We start from the raw sequence: 25484 nt of genomic DNA, 5'->3' as shown, positions 1-25484 counted from the left end.
ACTTACTTGTTGTGCACCTTGTGCCACAAACGTGAACGAGCCAGTGCCACATTCGAGCCAGGCGGGCAACTGACACAAAGTTCAATGCCACGGTGGAGTTGGCCGTTGCACAGCTCCCGAAGGAGCGTCACCCCGATCATCAGTCTGCATGAAGCTCGTCAGAGGCCCGAGGCTGCCCATGGACATGCCGTGCTCACCCACTCCACCCACTCCACCCCCCATTGCACCAAACTCGTCATTCATCATCAAGCGTGGAGGCCAAGCGGACAACACCTGTCCGCTGGCTAGTGTTTTGTGTTGTCTAGGGATGATACTATACACGTCCACGTCGAGTTCGTGCCTCATCACCTGCGTAGGGCAGGCGCCCGGCAGCCCCGGTAGGGCCACGCGGTAATACTCTATGATTCCATCGATTCCACCCCAGCTCGCACTCCACCCCGGGCTGATGCCCGGGTCGCTCACTCCACGCCTGGCCGGTACGTTCGTACGTTCCCGCCTCCACGCCCGACTGCAGCCTCTGCGACCTGCTTAACCGGTCGTTGCGCGGAAGAGCTTGAAGAGCGCTCCGAGGCCCTGGAACTCGGTCTTGGCGTTCGCAAAGCTGATCTCCGAGTTGCCGTTCTTGAAGTTCCAGATGAGGCGGAAGATCACCAGGCCGCCGACGAGCTGGAAGATCCAGAAGATCGAGGTGATGATGCCGAAGATGCCCGCGACCCAGTGGTGCTCAATCATGAGCTTGATCGTGCTGTACAGGCCGCCCGAGCCGCCGGCGCCGATGCCAATGGCCATGTACAGGCAGAAGATGATGTGGAACGAGAAGAAGATGAAGAACATGTCTGGGGTCAGCTGGCTGTCGGAAGAGCTTCAGCTTACAGAAAAGGAGAGCAGCGCCCCTCTTGTGGAGCCGGCGCCAGCCCGTGTAGATGGGGTAGTACCAGAGGACGAAAGAGAAGATGCTGATGAAAGCCAGGAACACGGCCGAGGAGATGAGGCCTCCACTTGGGGGGGTCAGTAACCTGCATTAACGCAGTCGCTACTACTCACACTGATCCACCGACAAAGAGGTGGAGGAGCGACACCACAAAGTTGAGCACGAGAGCCACAACAAGGGAGAGCCAGTAGGTGTATGTCAGCTTGGCCGCCTTCTGCTGCTCGGGCGGGATGAGCTCGATGCGGTGAACGAGAATAGGGACGACTGGGCGGTCAGTAGAGTTCTGGCACGGCACCGCGTGGATCCGTCGCATATACGATCTTCTGCTGCGCGCGCACGTTGCACTCTGCGCGACACTCACAAGGCGGCCAGTTGGGCTTGAGCTGCTCGACCTCGGCCTCGCGCTGCTGGAGCTGGCGTTCCCGTGCCTCGAGCTCGCGCTGCTTCTGCTCGAGCTCCTGGGCGCGGCGGTCGTGGTCAGCGACATAGGCGCCAATGTTGGCGGCGCCGCCGGTCGGCGTCGCGCGGCCGACGCTCTCAAGCGAGAAGGCCGACGCATTCGACTGCTGGAACGGGTTTTGTGGGTCCGCGAACGGGTTGGCGTCGAGAGGCTGACCGCCGTAGTGGCCTGGATATGTCAGCTGGCGCTCACGCACGGCCGAGGGTTGGAGGTCGGTGCTGCACCGCTGCGCCGCTGCGGCTTGGCGGCGGCGGCGGCAGCGTGGTACGTGGAGGTAGGGCGGTGGAGGTAAACATACTGCTCATGGTGGGCTACTGGGTGCTGTGCGCTGCTGGGTAGCGGGGTAGGTGCTTGCGTAGGGGCCGATGAAAGGCGCTGCAACGCTTCAAGCAAGTCTTTGATGTTGTCGTTGTCGGACGTTGAGGAGGACGATGTAGTGTCTCGACGCGCCGTCGTCGTCGACCAAGGAGCCAGCTTGTTGCAGCGCTGCTGTGCTCGTCGTCGCATCGCCGCCGAGCCGCCCGCCGCAGCGTCACACCCACTGCTCGGCCCACGACCACGCGTTCTGACGGAATTAATTATATCAAATGACGTGTGTGTCAAATGTTGATTTGGATTTGCCACAGTACCTGGGTTGGGGCTTGGTCACGAGAGCAGCCAAGAGCCAAGACCGGGCCGTCTTGACCCATCTCGCTCATCTTCTTGTCCATCATCCATCCAACGAGAAACCCACTAACCCTTTCAACAATGACAACAGCAGAAGCAGGACCATCCACAGCGCCGGTAGCGACACGCACGTCGAGCAGAATACGGCAAAAATCGAGCCGCGCCATCGACAGTGAGGACACGGAGAAGCTCTTAGCCGCCGCCAAGGCTCGTGCGAGCGCAGCGTCGACCCCGGCTCCAGAGCAGCCTGTCGCTGAGAGCGCCGCCGAGGCCACTGCTACTGCCGAGCCGTCGCGCAAAGGCAAGGAGAGGCCCAAGAGGGGCGCAGCACCCGCGCCGACAAAGTACCGCAAGTCCAAGTACTGCGTCTGCAAGGAAGCCCGGCCCGGGCCGATGATCGAGTGCGGAGAGTGCGGTAACTGGTGAGTATTGTGCGCAAGTCGAGCAGCGTTGGACGTGATGTTGCGTTGGAGGTCGAGACGGTGGCGTCTGTGCCGCCTTCTCGCATTCCCCGGCTCGAGCGCTTGTACATTCTGACCATCTGAACCTCCCTGACACCACAGGTTCCACTTCGACTGCCTCAACCTCGATCCGGAGGAGGCCGAGCGCATCCGTAAGTCCCGCGCTCGTCATCGTAAGATCAACACCAACACTGCAGACAATTACGTGTGTACCGAGTGCGAGGAGAAGACGGGCAAGAAGACGACGAGTAAGTTCAATCTCACGACTCACGCGCAGCGGTGTCGGCAATGCCCGCGCTCTGTGCTATGTAGATCTCGACACACCCCACTCCACACCCGTAGTTGTAGTTTTCAGACGCGCTTGTGCCGAGGTCCAGTAGCATGGGTCCCTGCATGGGCTGGCTTGGGTCGTCTTACCACCTGTGGGCTTGGAACGTCGTCTCGTCTCGTCGTCTCGTCGTCTTACCGCACCTGCGAGCGAGCACCAAGGGAGCGAGGAATCGCGAGGATCTGCCAACGTGTTGTGTCGAGGGCGCATCGGAAGCGAAGACTGGGGAGGATGTGACGGGCGGCACGGCGCGGCGCCGCACGGCGTCAAACGCCAAGGTACTGGGCCGTGTGCATGACGTCGATGTTGCGCTGCCATGCCGTCGGAGGACTGTTGGTGCGCATGCGGACACGGAGGCACCCATGTCCGAGCCCGAAGGGGTTCGGCGACGGTAGTGCCTGTGGATGTCTCGCACGTCGCCGAGGCGCCCAACGCGACTGTCTTGTTCGTTGCCGCCTAGGCTTCGGCTTCCCGTCGATCCTCCACCTGTACCACCGCCCCCACCCCCATGCGTGACTCCCCCTTCCCCTCCTCCACCCTATCCCACTTCCACAGCCTTGCGATATACTGACCTGCCCAGAAATCCACGACCTCGAGACTTTCCCGTCGCCAAAGCCACCGTCCGACGTCGAAGTCAAAGTCACAGGCAAGCGCAAGGCCTCAGGGAAGAAGAAGGCGGTGGGTACCGACTCGTTTGACTCAGCTCTAACCCACATAGACCTCGCCACCACCAGAAGATCCAGCGTCTCCAAAGTCTGCCAGCGAGTCGGAGGACGATGAATCAGAAGCTGCTCCAAGTGAAGCCGAGTCAGATGCCGAAAGCGACGACGACAAGCCTCGCCGGCCTACCAAGCGCGCGAGGAAGCCTTCGTTCGCCGCAGCTACGGCCCCGGCAGCGCGCCGCTTGTCCAAGTCTGAGGCAAAGCCCAAGCGTCCAGAACCCCCTAGGAAGGCCTCCAGCTCCAATGCATCTGAAGCACTTCCACCTGCACGACAGTATGTTCTCGACAAGATGGCCGCGACGATCAGGTCAATATATGGCGAGGAGAAGATGAGCGCCGAGTTTGCCGAGGAGTACGGCCGCACCCTTGAAGCTGCGATCTTTGCCAACTTCAAGGAGATCATCAAGGGCAAGGAGGCCGCGGGTGGACGGTACAAGTGGGTGTTGATGCTGGTGACGAGCTGACAGCCCAGGGCACAATTCAACCTTCTCCACTCGTCGCTGTCCAAGGATGTTCGGCCAGACCTGAAGCAGGAGATTGTCGACGGCATTCTCCCACCAGCCAAGCTCGCCCTCCTCAACTCTGAGCAGCTAGCGTCCGCCGAGCAGCTCGAGGTGATCAACAAGGCGAAGCAGGAGGCACTGCGGCAGACTGTCAGGATGAAGGACGACATGACGGGCGAAGTGCGCATCGGGCGTGACGGCTTCGAGAAGGCCGAGGACCGGCGCGAGGCGGAGATGAGCGAGATTGTGCGGCTCGAAGAGGCGCAGCGACGGCGTGAGAGTGGCGTGGCCGAGCCAGCGCCCGTCCCGCCCAGCCCTGTGCGCCGCGAGTCGGTCGAAGTGGCCGCCTCGCCCCAGACAATCACCGGCTCGCCCGCAGCCGCGACCGCGTCGCCCAAGTCGCCCATCCTGCGCCGCAAGTCGTCAGCCAATCTCCCACCCCGCGCGCCTGCCGTGTCCCTCCAGTCGGCGTGGGGCTCGAACATTGAAGAAGAGGTCAAGGAGGCCATCGACTTTGACGACGAGGACCAGAAGATTGACCTGAGCGATATCGTGCCCGATGCCGTCGACGAGGACGAGGAGGACGAGGTGCTCAATGACGACATGAACATTGACGAGGAGAAGACCGCGCTGCAAGTCTTCCTCGACAAGCCGGCGGGCTGGACAGGCGGGCTCTCCAACCCGGCCAAGGAGTCGCCCCATGTCCCGCCGGTACAGCTGCGCCTCGCCGCTGGCCGCGTGTCTGCCCCACCGCCAGACGAGTACTGGGGGCGCTTGCTACCGCAGCCCGTTATCGCCATCACGGGCCGCGTGCCGACAGCCCACAGCCTGCAGTACCTCTCCGACCGGCGGATGGACCGCACCAAAGAGCTCGTTACGGTCGTGTTCACGCTCGACGACAAGGCAAGCGCCGACGAGCGGGCTGCGTTTAACGAGATTGTCGAGTTTCACGTCCAGAGGGAGTAAGTGTAACGTCAGGATAGTGACCATGCTGACCACTGCAGCCGCCATGGAATCTACCACCCGTACGGCGACCGCCCACCTCGCGGCGTCGCGCGCGAGCTGTACCTCATCCCCTTGCGCCCGTCGGACCCGACCCCAGAGCTCATGGACCTGCTGGACAACTACGCGCTGCCGAAGGACGGCCGCGCCGAGTCGGTCTTTATCGGCGTCTTCGTCGTCAACAGGGACACGCCGCCAGCGACGGTGCAGTCGCCCGCTGAACCACAGCGCCGCGCGCCGCCCGCGCCGCTCCCACACCAGCCGTACCGCCCCCCACAGAAGCAGCAGCAGCCCCCAGCGATCAGGTCGCCCGTCGCGCCGCCCGAGCCGACGCCGGCGCCGAAGCTGCCCAACCTCCAGGGCCTGCTCGCGAGCCTCAACCCGACGGCCATCGCGAACGTGATCGGCTCGCAGCCGAACCGGCCCCCACCTCCGCCACCGCCTACCCTGCCTGGCAACCACAGGCCGCCGCCGATGGGGTACTACCCTCCTCCGCCGGCGCCGTATGCCCCGCCGCAGGACTATGGGCGCAGGGACGACGAGTACAACCCCGGGTACGACCCGCGGGGCCAGTACGACAACAACAGGCCACAGCACGACCCGTACGGGTACCGCAGCCCGCCAGGCCCTTCGGGCGGTGGCCGCGCACCCCCGCCACACATGGCCCCCTATGGCTACCGCAGCCCACCGCCTGGACAGGGCCGCGGTGGCCCGCCGCCTAGAGGCCCCGGGGGCCAGGGAGGCTGGGGTGGTGGAAATGACAGGTACCCACCGCCCACTGGCCCACAGGGTAACCGCTGGGGTGGTGGTGGCGGCCGTAGATAGATGATTGTGATGTAATGTCTCGTGTCGGTGTGTCTCACCGTGTTTCCTGAACAGACGTGCAGAAGTCGAAGTATCGAAGTCGTCAAGTACAGCAAGTCGCATCTTATCTCGATTTAAATAGGCCCCTCTGTTATTAGGTCGTTTCCAGGAACATGACAATAGCGGGATCAAATTCAGCACCAAGGAAGACAACACCCCTTGTGAAGTTGGAGGATGCAACCAAACCAAAACAAGGTTGGGGGGGAAAGGGGGGGGGGGGGCTGGTCAACAACAACTCCTGTTCCCAACTTGAACAATTGTGTGCACCTCCAGCCTCAAGGCCAACAACAACAACTCCACAAGGCGGACAGTACCTTGTAGAACAAGCCCACGACCAACACCGAACCCGAGAACACGCCGTAGCGTGCATCGAGTGAACGCGAACTTCCAAGCTCCTTCCCAGCTCCCACCCACCGCACCTTCCTTCGCCATGCCCGCCGCCCGCTCGCGCTCCCGCAGCACGTCAAAGGCTGCATCCAGGCCAAGCAACGGCCACTCGTCGCGTAGCAAGCCGGCGGCATCGCCTATCAACGTCGACTCGGGCGAGGAGGAGGTCGAGGCCGTCGACGTTGTCGAGGAGGACGAGGAAGACGACTCGGAGGGAGGAGAGGACGAGTACGAGGTGCAGGCTGTGCTGGATCACAAGTTCAAGGTGCGTGTGGCGGGATTGTATGGGCGAGTGCGTGTGCTCACATCTCGCAGAAGGGAAAATACGAGTGTGAGTTGGCGTGGTGGATGACGATGCGGGCCGGAGAATGGTGAAGCTGTGGACTGTTGCTCACACCCCAGACCTTGTCGCTTGGAAGGGATACGGACCCGAGCACAACACCTGGGAACCGCAGGACAACGTGTATGTGGTGCGGAGCGTGGTTAACGCATGCTGACGCCTCGTTTCCTTGTCTACGCCCTCGTGTCACCTGACCATCGCTCAACCTCCTTTGGCCGGCCTTATTGTCTTCCTTTCCTGCAGCGAGCACGCCGAGGACCTCGTCAAGTCCTATTGGGAGAAGCAGCCCAAGGAGACGGCGGGCAACGTGCGTAAGCGCGGCCGCCCGTCGGCAGCCGATGCGGCGTCGTCGCCCAAGCCCAAGAAGGGACGGCCAGAGAGCGCCTCCAACGCCAACACGCGCGCCGATACCGCCTCCGTGTCGGACGACGACGTGACGGATTACCACCAGACGCACATCGACAGCGTTGAGAAGTACATGGACATCCCGGACTGGGAGGACTTGGTGAAGAGCATCGACACTGTCGAGAGGACCTCGGACGGCCAGTTGATGGTGTTCTTGACGATGTAAGTGGAGTGGAGCGTGGGGGCGTGGGTGTGGAGGGAGGCGTGGGGGTGGAGGGAGACGTGGGCTGGCTGAGAGCTGGTTGGGAGGTGCCGAGGCTGCTTACTGCCTGGTGGCCAGCCAGCCCGCTTGATGGTGTTGGGTCGGAACTGGCTCGGCGCGACGTCCGAAACCGACAGCGGCGGCCTCGTCCCGCCTGACCTGGACCAACTTGGCTGACTTTGCCCAGGAAGGACGGCGCGCAGCTCGGACAGACGACATCACTGGTCAACAAGCGCTGCCCGCAGCAGATTATCAAGTTCTACGAGACGCACCTCAAGTTCGTGCCCATGACCGTACCAAGCTGACAACAAGGTGGAGGACAGCATGAGGGGGTGTGATATCAGCAGAGCGAGCGAGCCTGGACCATGCAGCAGCAGCCGTGCAGCAGTGTTTACACGACCAGACCAGATCAGACCAGATTGGATGGCAGTGACGGTCGGTTAGCAGTGACGCGCAAAATGTATTTCTGGCGTGTATTAGTGCGGGACGGAATGTTTGCGAGGGGTCGGTGTGCCGGGGTCGGGGGATGAGATCGGAAGGGGGTGAAGAGGGCAAGGGCAGTGTGGCGCCGGGAACGGGGGCGTCGGCAAGCGGGGGAAGGAAGCAGGCGGTTGCGGCGAAAGCAATACGCAGCGGGCAGCGAGCGGCGCTGGGCGGGCTGGGCTGGGCTGCAGTGGCCTGGCCTGGTCTGACCTGACGCAGCAGTCAGTGAGTCAGTCAGTCACCGCAAATAATACCTCGTCACTCTGGGTCATACAGTCACGCCACCAACACACGGGCGGAGTGCGACGTGCGGCGCAGGGCGGGGCATGGCATAGGCAGGAGCAGCAAGAGATGATCCATCAACGCCACTTACGCGGACACCACATGCCGCGGCCGCAGGGCAGGGTATTATATGCATTGTGCAGACGCTGCAGAGGCCACGCACCGCGACAAAGTTACAGTTGTTGTTGATGAAACCCGCGGGAACCGAGGCACGGGGACCGCCGGCGGCAGGGCTGGCGGGTGCGGTGGGGTGGCGCTGGCGCTGCCGTTATCATCAGGCTAGCCGGGATCACTCCCGCGCTTGCCTGGGGTGTGGGTCCTGGACGCGGACGCGTAGACGCGCGCGCATACCCCTGGATCCGACGCGACGATGTCTCCTTGGCCCCCTTGAGTGTCTTGCAACCCCTTGTCTTGTCTTGTGCATCTGGCTGGGCGAGCATGCGGCCACTGGGCACTGGCTGGGCAGCTGGGCGTCCATCGCGGAGCCTCAGCGCCACTTCCTCCCGCGTACCGCCCGCCCGTCCGCCTGTCCTTGCCCCTCCCCTCCCCTCACAGCGTTCCAGCACACTGGAGAGCTGCAGCAAACAGGGACACTGTGCCGTGCCGAGGGCGACACAGGCTGCGAGCAGGCCGGATCCTACCCCTCCCTCCCCTTCCATCCCCTTCGGCAACATTAGCGCCAGACACGCACCCCGTGCGTGCTGCCTGCTTGCCCCCGCGTCACTCGGCGTCGCAATTGGGGGTGAAGAGGGGGAGGAGACGGGCATTTGATCGGGCGGGCAGAGCCTGAAGGGTGAAGTGAGGAGTTGTCGATGTCGGAGGAGGCGGCGGCGACTTGTGCTATGCTGTGCTGTGTGCTTGCTGCTGGGTGCTGGGCGCTCGTCTGCTCGTCGACTCGTCTTCATCAACAGGATAACCTGATCTCTCTCCCTCACTCTCATTCTTTCACGACGACCCGACGCCGACGCCACCGCCTCGCACGCATCCCTCGGAGACTAGAACCGCTCCCGACAGAGCAGCCCCGCCCCCGAACCGCCCAGCCCAGCCCACCTGCCGCGGCTCTGTCTCGTCTCGTCTCGGTTCGGCGCCTCGTCCTCGCCTCGTCTATCGCTAGTGGCCCGACGGATCTGCACGCATGGAGTGACCCTAGGTGCGTAGGCGGGCGAGCAAACAGCTGGGTGTGTGGCTGCAGCAGACGTGCAGTGCCATAAGACGCGCACTGCTTGCGGCCTTTTGGTTTCTCTTCTCCTTCACGAACAACACTTGCTCACACCGCCAGACCGACCACTTCCCCGACCGACCACCCACACTCGTTACACACCACCACACTCGTTTACGGCGCTGGCGCCTACCTCCCCCCCACCCCACCTTCGGCCCCTGCCAACCCCCCGCCTCATCTCCTCCTTATCTCCTCGTCGACCATTATTAAAATCTACTGACACTCAATTCCAACCCACACACTCTCGTAAGTCGTCAAGGGAGGCAGGCACGGTGAGGCCATATGACAGCACGCTGCCAGCATGGCCAGTAACTTTGCTTTGTGGCGATGTGGGCGTGTGCATACATGATGCCACTAAGGCCTGCTGTGCATGGTGGCATGGTCTGTGCATGGTAGTGGCATGTCTGTGCACTGCATACACGTCGTCGCGTCGAAGTGGCACTTGACTTGCGCGTGAGTGCCTGCTGACGACGCGCAGTGAAAATGCGCGTCTCTATCCAACTCTATTTCGCCGTCGCCCTCGCCCTGCTGGCGCTGGCGACAGCAACCCCTGCCGAAGACTACGACCAGGCCCCAGCGGCGTCGACCCAGCGCTCGTGGAAGCGTCTGCTGGGCTTCTGTATCCTCGGCATGCCGCTCTTTGGCGACTGTAACAACTCGCCTGGAGGCTTCAGGCCGCCGCCACCAAACCCGTGGCAGGTGCCCAACCCGCCTCCATTTGGTGGCGGACCGCAGCCCCTGCCGCCCGTCGGCGGCGGCGGGCCCGGCCCTGGGCCTATCGGTGGCGGACCGAGCCCCACGCCGACTGCTGCTTCGACGAGCACGCCCGGCCCGACTGGTGGCGCCACGAACCCGCCCTCTGGCGGCGTGACGGACCCCACTAGCCCCTCGTCGACTGCCCCCACTGCTCCCACACCCGCGAACAACTCTACCGGCCCCACGAGCCCCACGGACGCGCCTGTCCCGACGCCTACTGACCCCGCTGTGCCGACCAAGCCGACGACGATCGGCACGACCGCCAGCATCTGGAGCTACCCCCAGGCCGAGCTGCCTTCTCGCACGGCGTCGACCAAGCCGGCAGGCTACACGCCCACTGGCGGCTCGTACATTTGGCCGTGGAAGCAGACGCGCACGTACAACTTCAACATCCAGTATGCGCAGGCTGCGCCCGACGGCTTCCTGCGCCGCATTCGCACCATCAACGGCGAGTACCCCGGCCCGATGATCGAGGCCAACCAGGGCGACACGCTCGTCATCAACGTCGTCAACCAGCTCGACATCCCCCAGTCGATCCACTGGCACGGCATGCGCCAGAACTTCACCAACCACATGGACGGCGTGCCCGGCGTGCACCAGTGCAGCATCCCGCCTGGCGGCAGCTACACGTACCGCTTCAACCTGGACAACGAGTTTGGCACTTTCTGGTACCACGGGCACTATGCCAACTCGATGGCGGACGGCGTGTACGGGCCGCTGATTATCCACTCGCGGAATGACCCGCTCAAGCAGTACCAGCACTTTGACTCGGAGCGGGTCATGATGCTCACCGACTGGCAGCACGACGACTCGATGATCATCTCCAAGGGGCTGATGGACATGAGCGTCGGATACCGCGGCTCGCCGGCGCCGCCCAACCCCGACTCGATCCTCATCAACGGTATCGGCCAGACCGACTGCAAGAGCATGCAGCAGGACGTGCAGTGCCGCGCCAAGCAGAGCGTGTACGCCGAAGTCAAGGGCAGCTACGGGTCGAAGCTGCGCCTGCGCATCATCAACACGGGCACGCACGCCATGATCCGCTTCTCGATCGACAAGCACCGCCTGCAGGTCGTCGAGGTGGACGACACGCCCATCCAGCCCGTGTGGGTGAACGAGCTCGCGCTCAACTCGGCACAGCGGTACAGCGTCGTCGTGCAGCTCAACCAGGGCTGGATTGGCGACTCGTTCTGGATGCGCGCGCGCCCAGCAGGCTACTGCCTCGGCGGCATCAAGGGGCCTGATATCTCTGCGGTCGGTATCCTGCGGTACACCGACTTCCTCGGCCTCACGTGGAACTCGAAGCCGATCCCCAACACTCAGCCGTGGCACGACCTCGCGGACATCCAGAAATCTCCCTGCGTCGACCTCGACGAGACCAACGGCCCCTTGGTGCCCATGATCCCCCAGTCCGCGCCGTCGACGTACGACACGGTCTCGTTCCACTCGTCGTTCGGCCGCTTCATCGACCCGGCGAGCGGCAAGCCCTTCTTCGGGTTCGGGTACAACGGTATCAACTTTAACAACTACATCAACGACCCGCTCCTCGCGCAGCTGGAGCGCGGGCTCGATCTCAACAACAGCGCGCACGCGCACACGGCCCACTTTGTCTTCCCCACAGTCGGCGCAGTCGATATCATCATCAACCAGGAGGACACGGCGCCCTTCGCGCACCCGTTCCACCTGCACGGCCGGCCGTTCATGCTCGTCGGGCGCGGCAAGGGCATAATGACGCCCGAGCTGTTGCACACAGTGCAGCTCAATACGCAGAACCCGCTGCGCCGGGACACGGTCACGATCGACCACGAGTCGTGGGCCGTGCTGCGGCTCATCACCGACACACCAGGCGTGTGGCCCATCCACTGCCACATTGGGTGGCACCTCGCCGTCGGCAAGATGGGCGTCGTCGTCGTGCAGCCCGACACGATCAAGAACAGGTTCTCGCGCCCAGCAGACTGGACAAATCTGTGCGCCGGCACCGACCCAGACGAGCTCGGCCCCGCCCGCCGCGCTGGTCTCCTGCCGCCCCAGGCCCGCGCGCGCCACTATGCCGACGAGATGGCCGCGAGGCCCATCGAGGCATAGGCGGGTCCATGGGATCCAGTAGTCTCCTCGCCTCACAGTCTCCTCGCCTTTCATTTTGGGACCCGATTTGGTTGATATAATCGTGGTTCGCCACACCCCCACGTACCCCACATTTGCACACACCTCACTTCGGACACTTCATTACACGTTATACCAATGCATGTCTATCCACTCTCTATAGCCCGCCTAGACCAGGCGCTCGGTAACGACCGCGGTGAGCACGGTGATGTCGTCCACCTTGCCGCCCTTGTACCGCTTACCCTCCTTCTCGCTCTCAATGTCAAATGGCGTGCGCCACCCCTGTCCGCCCTGCTCGTCGCCCGTACGCGCCATGGCCGCGCGGCCAGACGCGACGAGCACGTCGGCGAGGAGGCGCGCATGCTCGGCCGCCTTTTCTCCGTGCTCGAGGTGCGCGTTGGCCTCGACGTCGAGTACGCGGAGGACGGCCGCGTCGAGCGCTGGGACGTGCGCTGAGGGGAGGTTGTCGGACAGGCCGTCGGTCTGGAGGTGTGTCAGCGGGTGCTCTCCGTCTTGCTTCTCCATGGCCAAGAAAGCGCGCGGCCAAGCTCCGCCACACCGGCTGTGCCTGAGCGTGACGGCGGCGCTGCTCGAGTCCGCGGCTGTGGCCCACCTCCGCGCAACTGCGGGCGGCGCGGAGACACATGCTGCCCTGCACCGAGCCAAGTCTCCGGGGACAACATCCCCTGCGCCGCGCCGAGCCAAGTCTCCGACGGTGAAAGCTCCGAGCGGACCGCGTCCCGCAAAGCTTGGCCACGCGTCGCGCGTGACTGCGCGGCGCGACACTGGCGCTTGGCAGGCGGCGCAAGCGCAGACTTGGGCAGAGCGACGCGCACAAGGTGGCCACAGACACTGGCGCGCTCGACACGCGCCCACGCGACCTTGCCACGCGGTCGATCCACTCCCCCCACACCCCCACTCACGTAAAGAATCACCACGTCTCCAGGCTGCAAGTCAAACTCGTACCGCTGCCCGTGCGAAGGCAGGTCGGTGATAGCGCCGTTTTGCATCTCCTTGGGCACCTTGGAGAGCTGGAACTGGCGGGGGCGTTAGCGTCGCCGGCTCATACGCAGGGCAGGGAGTTCGCTCACAGGACAGTTGAAGAAGTGTGTCTGCGACGCCGACTCGAAGACGGTCTGCCCTTGGCGCAGGATCGTGAAGCCCGAGTCGCCGAGGCTGTAGGGGTCAGCGACTAGCAGCACACACGGCCAGCTTTCCATCGTCGCCATCGTCGTTGTCCTCCTGCTCTGCCTCCAGAGCGTCGCTCAGGCGCCTTAGGTCGGCGCTTAGCTCCCTCCTCACCACCACCGACGCCACCGTCCCCGCACTCGGCCCTCACCAGCGCCCCATGCCCGCGCACACAGCCTCCGGCCTCGCCTCCCTGCGCGCCTCGCTCCGCTCGGCGCGCGCGCGCGTGCGTACTCACTTCACAGCCCGACTCTTGCCCGTAGCCCCCAAGCTCACGCCGACAGCCGTCGCGCTGCCGGCCTTGACGCCCTCGTCGTTGTTGATCTTCTCATACGCCTTCTGGAGCGCATCCCATGGCGCGATGGACGGGCTCGAGGCGACCGCACTCGCGTAGTGGTACATTAGCGCTTGGGCGTACAGCGACGGGTCGTAGTGCGGCGCCCAGCCGCCCACGCCGTCGGACACCGCGACGTTGACCTGGGTGTGTGAGCTGTGTTCTTGTCATACTGGTTCGGCTAGCGCAGGCCGGACGGCTGAACGGAGGCCCTGCCGCCCCCGCCTCGCCGCCGAGCAAGCTCGGCGACTCGGCGCCTCGACTCCGCACTCACCCACTGCCCCGAGTCCACCACGCCGAAAAAGTCCTCCCCAGCACCCCACTTGCGCACCTCCTCCTGCAGCCCCTCATCCCACCCACCCTCGTGGGCCCGCAAGACGCCCCGCCCAGCCTGGAGGGAGCGCATCGCGTCGACCCACTTGCCGAGCTTGGTCGGCTTGCCTGCGAACCCGAGCGACTCGGGCTCGTGGGACGCTGGCACGAACGGCGGCGAGTACTTTGCCGCGTACGACAGGCCGAGGTTGTACACTAGCGGCGGGGCCTGCGTCGCGTGCGATACGGGGTGGGTGGCCGCGTTGAGGAGGCGGCGGGTGGCGCGCATCGTGGTGGTGGTGTGTGCGAGGTGGTTGGGAGAGAGTGATGGAGATTTGGTTGGACTTGATGGAGAAAGCCGAGCCGATGTGAGACAGCGCCGCCGCCGCCGCCTTGGCCAAATCTTAACCGATCCACTTGTTTGTTTCAGCGGCTTTCGGCGCGCCAATACCGCCACTTCCAACATCCATGCATATCAATCATGCTCTAAGAATGTCGAGCAGCAGCTCGCGCGCTGCCTTGGCGTCTGCAGTCCCCTTGCTGACCTTCATCACCTCGCCCACGAGACGCATGACTACCTTGTCGTTGCCCTTGCGCACCTTGTCGGCCTCCTTGGGCAGCTTGGCAATGACAGCGTCGCATAGGGCCCGGAGGTCGTCTGCAGACGACGGTGTGATGCCCAGGGCCGTCAGGAGGTCGTCGAGCGAGCCGGCCGACCCGGTGCTCAGAACATGCTTGAGCACGTTACGGCCTGTTGAGCCGGTGATCTTGCTCTCCTCCACGGCGACGATGATCTCGCGCAGCAAGGCCGCGGGGACAGCCTCTGGCGTCCACGTCTTGTTGACCTTGGTCAACTGGCCGATGAGCTCGTGCGCGATCCTGAGTGTGAGCTCGGAACGGGTGTGTCTAGCTCACCAGTTGGACGCCTTGCGCCCCAGAGCCACATCGCCCCCGACAACCTCTTCAAAGTACGCGATCCCCGCCCCGTGGTACTCGTCGAGGCCGATCAGAGTCTCGACGTCGCGCGAGTCGAGACCGTACGCGGAGGTGAGGCGCTTGACCGTCACCCAAGGCATCTCGGGTAGTGACTCGCGCAGCGAGTCAAGGAAGTCCTGGCTGTCAGCTGCATCCGGCATCGCCACCACAGCTCACCTCCTTGACGGCAATCGCAGGCAGGTTAGAGTCGGGCATGTAGCGGTAGTCCTCGGCCTCCTCCTTCGACCTGAGCGCGTACGTCTTGCCCGTCATCTCGTTCAAGCCGCGTGTCTCTTGCCGCAACGGTGTGTCGGGGTTGGTCTCGTAGTGCTCAATGTGTCGTGCGCGCTCCGCCTCTGGTGGGTCAGCCGCGTACAACAAGTTCTACCCACCAACAGCTTGCTGCAGGAACCGCACAGAGTTGACGTTCTTGATCTCGCACCGTGTGCGGAACGGCTCTCCCGGCCTCCTAACTGACACATTGGCGTCAACGCGCAGATTTCCCTGCCAGGTCAGCTATGTCGTCTACTTCCACCTGCCTTCTCCATGTCGCCGTCGCCCGAGCCGACGCGCCGCAACAAGCTCTGGAACTTGCGCACAAACGCGCCGGCCTCCTCCGCGCTCCGCATGTCAGGCTGCGTGACCACCTCCATGAGGCCCGTACCGGCACGGTTGAGGTCGACGAGCACTTCACCGCCGACGGTCTGGCTCTTGGCCGTGTCCTGGCGGGTCAGCCTTGCACCTCCTTGACAACCCACCTGCTCGATCTGGAGCTGCACGATGCCGACGTCAAAGTCGCGCATGACCCCCGCTTCGCCGTGCTCGAAGCGTACCGACCCGGCGCGCGCGATGGGGTCTGGCGGGTCAGCCGGATCTCAACAGGCGAGTCTACCCACTGTAGTGCTGCGTTATTTGATACGACGACGGAATGTCATGGTAGAAGTAGTGTTTCCTATCAAACGTCGAGCGCGGGTTCTGGCGTCAGCTGGTGCTTCGCTCGCTAGCTCACGATGTCGCAGCCGAGCGCGAAGGCCGTCAGGAGGGACAGCCGCACGGCCTCGGGGTCGATCACCTGGCGTAAGCTTCCGATCACAGCTGCGAAGCTCACTGGCAATGCGCCGGGGAAGGCGGCGTCGAGCAGCTCGACATGCGTGTTTGGCGCGTCGTCGTACCGCAGGCTCGCGGCTGGGGTCAGCTAGGAACACGAAGTACAAGCTCACGAGAGAAGAGTTTTCGCCCGGTACGCAGCTGCGCGTGGATCTCGAGGCCGACGACGAGCTCCCACCCGTCGTCTGCGGTCGAGGAAGGCGCGGCTTCGGTGGACGCTGGGCGAGCCCACCGCGCCCTCGGGGCACTTGGACCAGCGACGCTGCTACCCCATATTCCCGCTCGTGCCGGTGCCAGCCTTGCTCTGCGCAAGAGCACTGCCGACATGTTTTGTTGTTGATGTTGCAGTGTTGGACAAAAGTCGGATCGACCGTCTCGTTCGGGTGGACTTGCAAGTGGAGGTGGATCCCTATTTGATACATTTGGTTCCGCCATTACATCGAGGGCTAATTACAGCATGAACGACCTCTAATCATGGCCCTCGCCATTGACCTCGGCCTTCACCTGCGCTCCTCGCCAGATCGTCCGCCGCTCGGTGAACACCAAGTCCTGCTCCTCGAGCACCAGCTCGCCCTCTTCAGTGCGTGTGCGCCTCCGGCGCTGGCTGTACACTGCTTCGACGACCTCTGCCTCCTCGGTTTCGGTAGCTCCTGGCCGAGGGAGCATCACAGTAGTGCTGTTCTGAGCGATCGGGTTGTCTTCCTGCTCCCATGGGCTGGGTATCAGCGCGGCTACAAAGTTGAAACTTACGCAGGGGAGAAGCGCCATGTCCTGGACGATGCGGGCTTGTCGAGCAGCTGCAACGACTTGGCGCGCGGCAGGGACGATGGCTTTGATCCATTCGAGCCGTTGACCGCGGCCGAGCCCTTCTTCTTGCGCCCCTTTCCCCCTGTCTCCTCAACCTTGACCTCCTCCTCATCTTCCCACGAGTCTGGAAGCTCCTGCTCCACGCGCCACAGCAGTTCGTGCGCCAGGGCCCCGGCGTCCTGTACCTCGTTCGGTATCCGATTCCAGATCAACCTCCGATGCTTGTCGTCGGTCTTTGGGTCCTCCATCATCTGGACCTGTCTGATGAGGAAGCGAGCGAGGTAGACGAGGCCATGTAGGACACGGTCGCCGGGTTTGGTGACGGTAGCCTGCTTGCCACCGGGGCGGTATGTTCGCACTGCACGCAGGTCGGACACATGCTTCTGCGCGACATACCAACACAGCCTGGCGGGTCAGCGTTATGACGGACGAGATACCCACTTTTCAAAGAACGGGAACCTGAACCTCTGCGGCACCTTGGTGTCAATCTCGATCTGCCGCAAGCGTAGCTGCGTTGGGATGTCGTAGGAGTGAACAAAGTTGCCTCCAAAGACGATAGAGTCTATTGGGGTGAACTGGGGGTGTTAGGTTCGCTATTCGCAGTCGTTTCGCGGAACCTACCACTGCGTGGATGTATCCCGCAGGAATGATCCTGATCGTCAGCTAAGTGTAAGTTTACCAAAGCTCACATGGTATCGCCCGCGGTCAGGGTCACCTTGCGCACCTCGTCGCACATATCTGGTAGCCAGGTGTTGGACTGGAGCTCATGGGATCCAGACCCTGGTAGGTTAGCGCGATCAAGCTATCGGAAACCTACACTGTGCATAAGCGGCCAGATTCGCCTCGGTCGGGCGGATAAAAAAGAAGACTTTGGACCCAGTGTGCACGTTGTAGTACACCGAGCTCGCGGCGAAGTCGACGTGCCAATCTGTCCACGAGTCCTTCATTCCCATCTGCGGCGTTAGTGTTGTTCTCTCTCGCTCAACCCACCAGGCAATACAGCTGGACCTTGGGCCAGTCATTCTTCTGCCGTGGCCTAGGCTTGCCCTCGTCCTCCCCCTCGGCCTCGTCATCCTCCTTCTTCGCCGCCGCGCGCATGGTGGCCTCCTTCCCGCCGGGAAAGTGCCAGTAGTTCTCGACCCAGTCGACGTCGGCGACAATCTTGGGCGGGCGGACAAGCTGCGCGAGCTCCGAGCCGGAGATTTCCAACGAGATGATATTGTACACTTTTGATGGGCCCGCGGCCGACGGGTCTGCCTTGGCCTTGAGGTACGCGGCCCACTTGGCCAAGGGCCACTGTGAGCTCTGCTGCGTCGCGACGTCGATGACGTCCACGAGCTTTTCTGGGCCAACCAGCCGCGCAACGTCGTCCACGGTCAAGCTGGCGTCTGGTACCATTCCACCCATGGATGAGAGCCCGCCCTCTGCCGCCGTGACTACCAGCGGCTCTCTTGTCGGGCCGTAGAAGAGCGTCGGGGGGAATTCGGGCGGATAGGCCGGCTCCGAGACGCCGAGATCTGATGGCGACGCGCCTGAGTCGACCCATTCCCTCCTCAACAGCGATCCCGGGACACGAGGGAAGTTGTCTGTGGTGTGAGCTAATGACCAGCAAGGCAAGGCGTGCCCAGCTCACCAGGCTTGATGACCCGGCCGTACTTCTTCGGGTCCTTGATAAGGTCGAGCCAGTTCTTGGTCGGCGTCGCGATGTGGTTGTGCATATTCCAGTAATCTGGCCTATCGAGCGCCGCCTTTCGCTTAGGCCGTGGCGCGTCGACTGCCGAGCCAACGGGCTCAGGAGCTGCGTCGGTCGAGCTCAGGCGAGAGCGCTTTCTTGTTGGAGATGCGGTCGTTGACGCACGCTTGCGCGGCTTCTTCAACGTGGCGGCTAATGGCTGGCGTGGGGGCTTTGGGTTGTCCGGGGACGTCGAGTAGGCAATGCAGTCTAGACAGTACCTGTCGTCAGCTCGTCCCAGCCGTGGCAGCTCACCACTTGGCCACTGGTGCTGGCCAGTCGAACCATGCGCCGAAGGCACTCGCGTCCGCCTGCTCCCGCAGCTCGGGCGGCACGGTACCGGCCCATTCCTCGGATGACTGGAGCACACAGACCGAGTGATACCACTTCTTGCACTTGCCACACGCGATCCACTGGAGGTCGGGCGACTGGTCGGACGAGGAAGGCCCAGCGGTCGAGGAGCTAGGTGCGGAGAAGACTGGCTGTCCCGAGGCCGGACACAGGGCGCAGGTTTCTGGCTCTTCCTTTTGTTTTCCACGCGCCATGGCTAGAGAGTGTGTGTGAGCCCGATGCGCTGTTGTTGTTGTTGTTGTTGTTGTTGAGAACGATGTTGTCAATGTCGGTGACCTCCTCGATGCGCGTCACACGGCAGTCTGGAGTGCCCGATTCCGGCTGCTGGCTGATGGAGCGGGATCAAATTCCCACGTGGCAAGAAGACCGATAACGAGCAAAGGTGGAGGTTTGCGATGTGGAGATGGAAATCGCGCAGGTGTCACTCTCGTCTCTCTTGTCTCCTCTCCATTCGCCCTCGACACGACTCTACAGCAGCCCAAGCACTGATACTCAGTGCCCCCTACAGCTCTCTACACCCTCCTCTACGTTTATGCTTTCACCGTCACCCTACCGCCCAGAACCCGACACTTTTGAACCACTCCAACCCGCCAACAACACCGACCCGAACTCGCAACATGACGATGACTCCGACGGCATTCATGTCGAGCCGCCCAGCTCGGCAGCCAACGCACCAGCGTACAAACGTCCTCTTGACCCCAAGAAACTGAAGCGGCGGGGCAAGGGCAAGCTCGAAGGCGTCGAAGGCGGGCAGTGGTGAGTAGGCTGGCTGACTGGCTGGCTGGTGTGGGCCGGCGCATAAACAACACGTGCGCGCGCCAAGTTGCCGATGGTGGGAATGAATGGGCCGCGACTGACTCTAATCTCAAGCTATATCCTCGACCTCCCCGAGGACCTGCTACACCACTTCCTGACGCGTCTGCCGCCGCGCTCGCTCCTCCAGCTCGCGTCCACGTGCAAGCTTCTGCATAACCAGGCCAAGTCGGAATCCATCTGGCGCCAATGCTACATCAACCACTTCTTCTGGGACGGCGCCGCCAGCGATGGCGCCGCTAGGGAGCAGGTCAAGGTCCTTGTGCAAGGATGCATGGGGCCTGGTGGGCGCGGCTGGAAGCGCGAGGCGCTCTCGCGCGAAGGCATGCTCGAGTGAGTACCCTGCCGGCGGCGACGCTGATATCCAGGCGCTGGACCGCGTCGCGTACGACGTTTGTCGTCCACCATCCCCTCACGGTCGTGGTGCACAACATGTCCCTGTCGTATCCGCCTCACCAGGCGTCGCACAAGGCCGGCCCTCTCGTCGTGGGCAAAATGCACCAGACCACTCCGTCCAAGTCTCCCGGCGCGTCGGGTGCGGACTCGCCCCATACGCCGTCGCCTGCCGCCAAGATGTCTCATAGGCAGAAGTACGAGGCGATGCTGGCTGTCTCGTCGCGTCCCCCGCCAAGCCTGTTCTGTGCCGGCATGGAGGTCGGCGCGCTGGTCAGGAGCGACCCGCTCACTGGCAAGGTGTCCAAGGGGTTCTGGGGTCCGGGACAAGATGGTGGGTGATCGATACTTTCGTCGGTAGCTAACCCACCAGCAAACTTCCACCTCCGCCCTCACTGGGATCCAAACTCGGCGCCGTCGGCCATCTTTATCCCCAAGCGCTCGCAGACGCACATGCTGTGGGGCCTGCTGACGGGCTCGTGCGTACACACCACGATACAGTCGCGCACGCACGCCACGCACGGTGGCAGGGCCAACTCGGTCAACGTGACCTCCAAGCCAAACGACATGCACGATGGTGCGGTCCTCTCCATCTCCCAGCCAGAGGTTAACGGCACCGACCCGTTGAAGTGGGTCACCGGTGGCGAGGACGGGCGTGTCAAGTACTGGCAGCTCAACCCGGCGACCGGTCGCTCGGGGAAGAAGACGCCAGACGCTGCTCCGGCGTCGATCACCTGCCTGTTCACGTCGGAGCCGGTCGAGGAGCCTCTGGCGAACCGCGCTGAAGAGGTGAGGCTGCGGCAAGTTGCTCAGCCGGACGCGATCGCACACGTTGCCTGCGACCTGCAGCATGACGTTGTGTGCGGCGTGACCGTAGACGGCGACCTGCGTGTGTGGTTTGACGCGGCGTCGTCTCCTGAAGAGGTGCGCGTTGACGTTGGGTCCGAGGCCGACCTCGGCGGCGTGCGGCTGCTTCGCCTGTCATGCTCGCAGACCAACAACGGCCTCGTCGCCTCCGTCCTTGTCCACCACTGGAAGCACCCAAAAATTACTCGCTACGACATCTCGCCCGACGCGACAGTCAAAACGACGTTCTACGCCACTGCCAGCGAGTCCCCTCTGACCACCGTGCAAGCGTTCCTCCAGCCCACCCCGCCAATTGCGCGACCTCCGGAGCCCGAGGTCAGCCTGTCCGCTCGCATCGTCACGCCCAACAGCAACTCTGGTGCCAACACACCTGCCGCTCCGCCTCCCGAACTCAACCTGGAAACACTTCCACGCCGACTTGTTCCGCAAGAGTTCGGTCGCTTCATTGTGGCTGGCGATGAGCACGGCAGAGCGTACATTTGGGAGTGGGACGGTCGTGCAGTTGACAATGTTGTGCGGCCGTTGCGTGACTGGTTTGCTACCGACGGAAAGGTTACTGCCGTGGACGCCCACTGCAGTTTGATTGCAGTCGGAAGGTGAGGCCGTTAATCGAGTTTCAGAACCTGACCTAGCCCAGCTATGACGGCCACATCGACGTCTTTGATCCGCTCCCGGCAGTTCCTATTAGGGTTCGCGGCTTCCGCCCTCCGAGTCACCTTACTCCCGGCGATTTGATGGTCGCGGCAAGTGACGAGCTGCGCGCGCGTCACTACAACGTGAACCATGTTATCATCGAGAACGACTTGGTGGTGGGCGCGATTGGTCGTAACGTATTGGCTTGGCGCGCTGGCACTGGAAAGGGTCGACAGTCTGGCAAGGATACTACCCCTCGCAAAGCCCCTGGTGGCGGCGGCAAGGGCGAGTTCCGGGGCCACAGTCGCACTCTTGGTATGTTTGTTTGACTTTGCAACAAGCTAACGAAAATAGATTTGCGCGACTTGCACCAAGAGACGGTCGACTCTCACCATGAAATTCAAGAAGAGAACACTGCCACCAGGGTCCACTCCACCCATGAACGGGCACACCTCGCAGCAATGGAAGACTTGGGTCTTGCCGACGGAGACGCTGCGCTACAGTACGCTCTGATGATCTCGCAGCAAGAGGCGGATGGCGTGCAGCAAACGGTGCCTGAGCCGACTACGGCCGACGAGGACGAGGTGATGAGTGACGACGAAGCGGACGCGATTCGCGCTGTGGAGCAGTTCAAGCAGGCAGAGGAGGACGACCTGGCTGCGATTCTCGAGCAGATCCGACTGGCAGAGGAGCGCGAAGCGGCAGGACGCTAAGGCACGACGCAACCATAATACAAACCTAGACTTTTTGGCATGATAATTCTTTGGGATGGATGGATGTAGGGTGATGCTTGACATTGTGCAGCCCAATGTGTGGCGCCAGGTCCATAACGCGAGGGGGAGGCAGTGAACGGGGCGGGTTGCGGGATGTTTGGCGCGTTTGGCTGGCGTCGCAATGGATGAGACGGACGACATGGCTGCCGGCACTCGCGTCGTGCCGTCACGGGCCAAGTTGTGCCACCGTCAGTCCGGAATCAAAATTGTCGCCATCAACGCGCGTGTTTTTGTAAACAAGCGGGGATGGCGGATCGCGGATCTCCACTGTGGACAACAAAGCCAGCCAGCTCGCGGCCCCAGATCCACCATCGACGTCAACATCCAGCGCACAACTTCATCCACACCCACTACCACCACCACCTACCACCATACACGATGGCAGAGGCAGCAGTAGTCATGGCAAAGCCAGCACCGCGCAAGGTATCCTTCAGCTCGACGCTGCCTTTGGGCCTGGCACCCATGACGGCCGTGTCAACAACATCAACAGCGTCACCACCACCACCACCACCCGCACAGGGGCCAAGCACGCCGCGGACGGGCAGCAAGCCGCGCTTCCAGCGCTCGCCGTACGTCGGGCTCGCGAACGGCGCGGGCACCGAGTCGGAGTCAGACGCCACGAGCGACGTGTTCGCGCCCTCGCCTTCGCCTGCAACCCCGCCCGCGCGCTTGTTCCGCTCGCCGCTCCGCGCGCGCGCCACAAACGTGCACGGAGACGACGTGTTTGGGGACAGTAACGCGTGGACTGTCCCCCGCAGTCCTAGGGCCGACGAGAGCGAGGACGACCTCCTCCCCCCGCGCGACGGCGAGAGCCCGTCCCCCTCCCCGCGGAAGAGTGCGTCGGTGATGGAACGTGTGCTGAACGTAGCAGAAACGCCGCTCCCAAGGCTTGATTTCAGCCGCGCCGCTGCGACGCCGTTGACTGCGCGCCGCGCGTTCGCGCCCAAGTCCATCTCGGCGAGCGTGTCCCCCGCGCCGGAGATCCGGCTCGGCCGCAAGATCAGCTTGAATAACCTCGGCTCGAGCGTGAGCTTGAGCTCGGTGGTCAGCGCGAGCGCCAACTCGTCCCTTGGCGGCTTTGACGAGTGGGACGAGGACGAGGCCGAGGAGGTCGACCTTGCAGTCGGGATGTGAGTTGCGAGTATCGGCTGGGGCTGACGGAAGTGCCGAGCTCTCGGTCGAGCATAGCTTCAGGCCTGAGGAGGACAGCTTTGCCGTCGACGGCCACTACGGCTTCGACGCAAGCCGCGACAGCTTCGACCACACGCCCGACCTCGGCGTGCCGGAGGTCGCTGTCGAAGAGGAAACCGACCGCTCCCTCTCCATCCCGAGCACGCCAACGCGGATCAGCAGCGTCACGGACGGCCTGCTGGCCATCACGCCGAAGGACGAGCTCGCGAGCCCCCGCGACGAAGCGAGCGACCAGTACTTTTCGCCGATCGACATCCTCGCCTCCCCGCTTGCCGTCCCGTCGCCGGGCGGCTCGATCCAGATCCTCTCGCCGTCGCCTCATCGGCCACTGGCCGCGCCGTCCGTGCCTACCACGCCGAGCCGCGAGGCGCTGGGGTACAACTCGGACGAGAGCGACGAGTGGCGCCCGCGCACGCGGCCGCTGTCGACCAAGAAGCGCATCGTGTTCGACTCGGACGACGACGAGGCTGGGCCAGCAGTGTTTGCCGTTGAGGACTCGCCCGAGCTCGTCAAGCGCGTCGTGGTTGATGATAGCGACGACGAGGTGCCCAGGCCGAGGCCAAGAGGGCTGAAGGGCCGCACGCCGGCAGCGCTGCATTTCTTGGAGGAGTCGGAGGATGACGACGACGAAGAGGAAGGCGAGGATTATGAGGAAGAGGACACCGCCGGCTCCTTGGCGGATTTCATCGTCGAGGACGACGGCGAGGACCTCGAGTTTGTGGTTGACGACTCGGACGAGGGCGACTTTGGCGACGAGCCAGCGTTCGATGACGAGGATGACGAGTTGGACGACACGGATGACGAGGAATTCCACGATGCGCCAGTGTCACCGATCAAGCGGCCACCAATTAAGCGCCCCGGGCCAAGTATCATCGACTTGGTAGACACCTCGGACGAGGAAGACTTGCCCGCGCCGCGGTTCAGGAACCTCTCGATCTCGTCCCCGCGCCTAAGGACGCAGGCATCACTCGCGACCGCAAAGTCCAAGCGCGCATGGGAGGTCCAGCGCGCACAGATCGCACAGGACGTGTTTGACGACCTCGACGCGGCGGTCTTCGAGGGCCGCCTGGGCGCGGGCGGCGCCAACGCCAAGCTCGAGTGGGGGAGCCGTATCCTCCGCTCTGCGGGCAACGCGCGCATGTCGAGGTGGGTTAACAACATCTTGTAGAACTAACCCCCAGATCACGAGTCAACGGCGAGACCGTAACGAGCTACAAGATCACGCTGGCGGACAAGGTGCTGACAGAGGAGGGTACGTCGCTGCCGACAGACTGCCACATCGTCGCTGACGCCACGCCCAGGCCAAATCCGCTCCACTGTCGCCCACGAGATGTGCCACCTCGCGTGCTGGGTCATCTCGAACGAGTTCAAGAACCCCCACGGGCGGATCTTCAAGTCGTGGGGGCGCAAGGTTGAGCGCGCGAGGCGGGACATCACGGTGGACGTGAGTGGGCCTGCCGTTCATTCCTGACACCTGCAGACAAAACACAACTACACCATTGCGTACAAGTACGAGTGGCAGTGCTCCGAGCCGACGTGCGGCAAGATCTACGGCCGTCACTCCAAGTCGATCGACGAGAGCAGGCACCGCTGCAGCCTGTGCCGCAGCACCCTGAGGCCACTGTTCGATAACAAGAGCAAGGCCACCACGCCCTTCCAGGCATACTTGAAGGCCAATATGGCCAACGCAAAGTCCGCGTTCGGCAACGCGCCACACGGCGACGTGATGCGCGCCCTCTCTGAACGGTGGAAGTCTGCCGGGCCCGACGCCGATCACGTCGCTTACTGGACTTCGCTGGCTGCATGATTCTTAACGACGACCGACTCCTGACTTGATGTCATGGACCATTATTGCTACACTTTAGACCCCAATTCCCTTTGCACCGACACCAAT

General features: G+C 63.1%; 7 protein-coding genes across 7 annotated transcripts; 5 read left to right on the top strand and 2 right to left on the bottom strand.

The window, feature by feature from the left end:
• Positions 1-223: 223 nt before the first annotated feature.
• SCAMP4 (Secretory carrier-associated membrane protein 4) lies at positions 224-1835 on the bottom strand. Its single transcript, XM_062768431.1, has 5 exons — positions 1690-1835; positions 1293-1559; positions 1045-1195; positions 874-998; positions 224-836 (listed from the first exon to the last, which is right to left on the bottom strand). Exons 1-5 carry the CDS (start codon positions 1694-1696, stop codon positions 529-531), a joined length of 858 nt encoding a protein of 285 aa, XP_062624415.1. The 5' UTR covers positions 1697-1835; the 3' UTR covers positions 224-528.
• A 267-nt stretch (positions 1836-2102) lies between these two features.
• Positions 2103-5928, top strand: bye1 (Transcription factor bye1). Its single transcript, XM_062768430.1, has 6 exons — positions 2103-2479; positions 2621-2766; positions 3427-3524; positions 3565-4004; positions 4041-5033; positions 5076-5928. The coding sequence occupies exons 1-6, from the start codon at positions 2139-2141 to the stop codon at positions 5896-5898; spliced, it is 2841 nt and encodes a 946-aa protein (XP_062624414.1). The 5' UTR covers positions 2103-2138; the 3' UTR covers positions 5899-5928.
• A 244-nt stretch (positions 5929-6172) lies between these two features.
• On the top strand, positions 6173-7706 carry chp2 (Chromo domain-containing protein 2). The gene is made up of 5 exons (XM_062768429.1): positions 6173-6589; positions 6640-6655; positions 6727-6787; positions 6908-7231; positions 7459-7706. The coding sequence occupies exons 1-5, from the start codon at positions 6368-6370 to the stop codon at positions 7574-7576; spliced, it is 741 nt and encodes a 246-aa protein (XP_062624413.1). The 5' UTR covers positions 6173-6367; the 3' UTR covers positions 7577-7706.
• Positions 7707-9738: 2032 nt separating this feature from the next.
• On the top strand, positions 9739-12096 carry LAC2_3 (Laccase-2; the record flags this gene model as incomplete). The annotated part of the gene is made up of 1 exon (XM_062768428.1): positions 9739-12096. The coding sequence occupies one exon, from the start codon at positions 9739-9741 to the stop codon at positions 12094-12096; it is 2358 nt and encodes a 785-aa protein (XP_062624412.1).
• A 2331-nt stretch (positions 12097-14427) lies between these two features.
• On the bottom strand, positions 14428-19165 carry JHD1 (JmjC domain-containing histone demethylation protein 1; the record flags this gene model as incomplete). The annotated part of the gene is made up of 19 exons (XM_062768427.1): positions 18825-19165; positions 18471-18790; positions 17828-18423; positions 17655-17790; positions 17527-17617; positions 17459-17489; positions 17279-17412; positions 16781-17242; positions 16535-16745; positions 16144-16171; positions 16032-16108; positions 15933-15995; positions 15820-15898; positions 15682-15779; positions 15523-15645; positions 15316-15427; positions 15101-15279; positions 14864-15060; positions 14428-14827 (listed from the first exon to the last, which is right to left on the bottom strand). The coding sequence occupies exons 1-19, from the start codon at positions 19112-19114 to the stop codon at positions 14428-14430; spliced, it is 3627 nt and encodes a 1208-aa protein (XP_062624411.1). The 5' UTR covers positions 19115-19165.
• A 204-nt stretch (positions 19166-19369) lies between these two features.
• Positions 19370-22396, top strand: LOC62_02G001926 (uncharacterized protein). Its single transcript, XM_062768426.1, has 6 exons — positions 19370-19676; positions 19791-20066; positions 20102-20460; positions 20500-21589; positions 21631-21941; positions 21981-22396. Exons 1-6 carry the CDS (start codon positions 19453-19455, stop codon positions 22337-22339), a joined length of 2619 nt encoding a protein of 872 aa, XP_062624410.1. The 5' UTR covers positions 19370-19452; the 3' UTR covers positions 22340-22396.
• A 381-nt stretch (positions 22397-22777) lies between these two features.
• SPBC19G7.04 (HMG box-containing protein) lies at positions 22778-25397 on the top strand (the record flags this gene model as incomplete). The annotated part of the gene is made up of 5 exons (XM_062768425.1): positions 22778-23529; positions 23588-24736; positions 24772-24842; positions 24892-25034; positions 25071-25397. 5 exons carry the CDS (start codon positions 22778-22780, stop codon positions 25395-25397), a joined length of 2442 nt encoding a protein of 813 aa, XP_062624409.1.
• Positions 25398-25484: the final 87 nt, after the last annotated feature.

Source organism: Vanrija pseudolonga, chromosome 2, assembly GCF_020906515.1.
Source record: "Vanrija pseudolonga chromosome 2, complete sequence".
Taxonomy (NCBI): Eukaryota; Fungi; Basidiomycota; class Tremellomycetes; order Trichosporonales; family Trichosporonaceae; genus Vanrija; species Vanrija pseudolonga.
The sequence above is the reverse complement of the archived record's forward strand: the minus strand, read 5'-3'. Positions and strand labels throughout refer to the sequence as shown.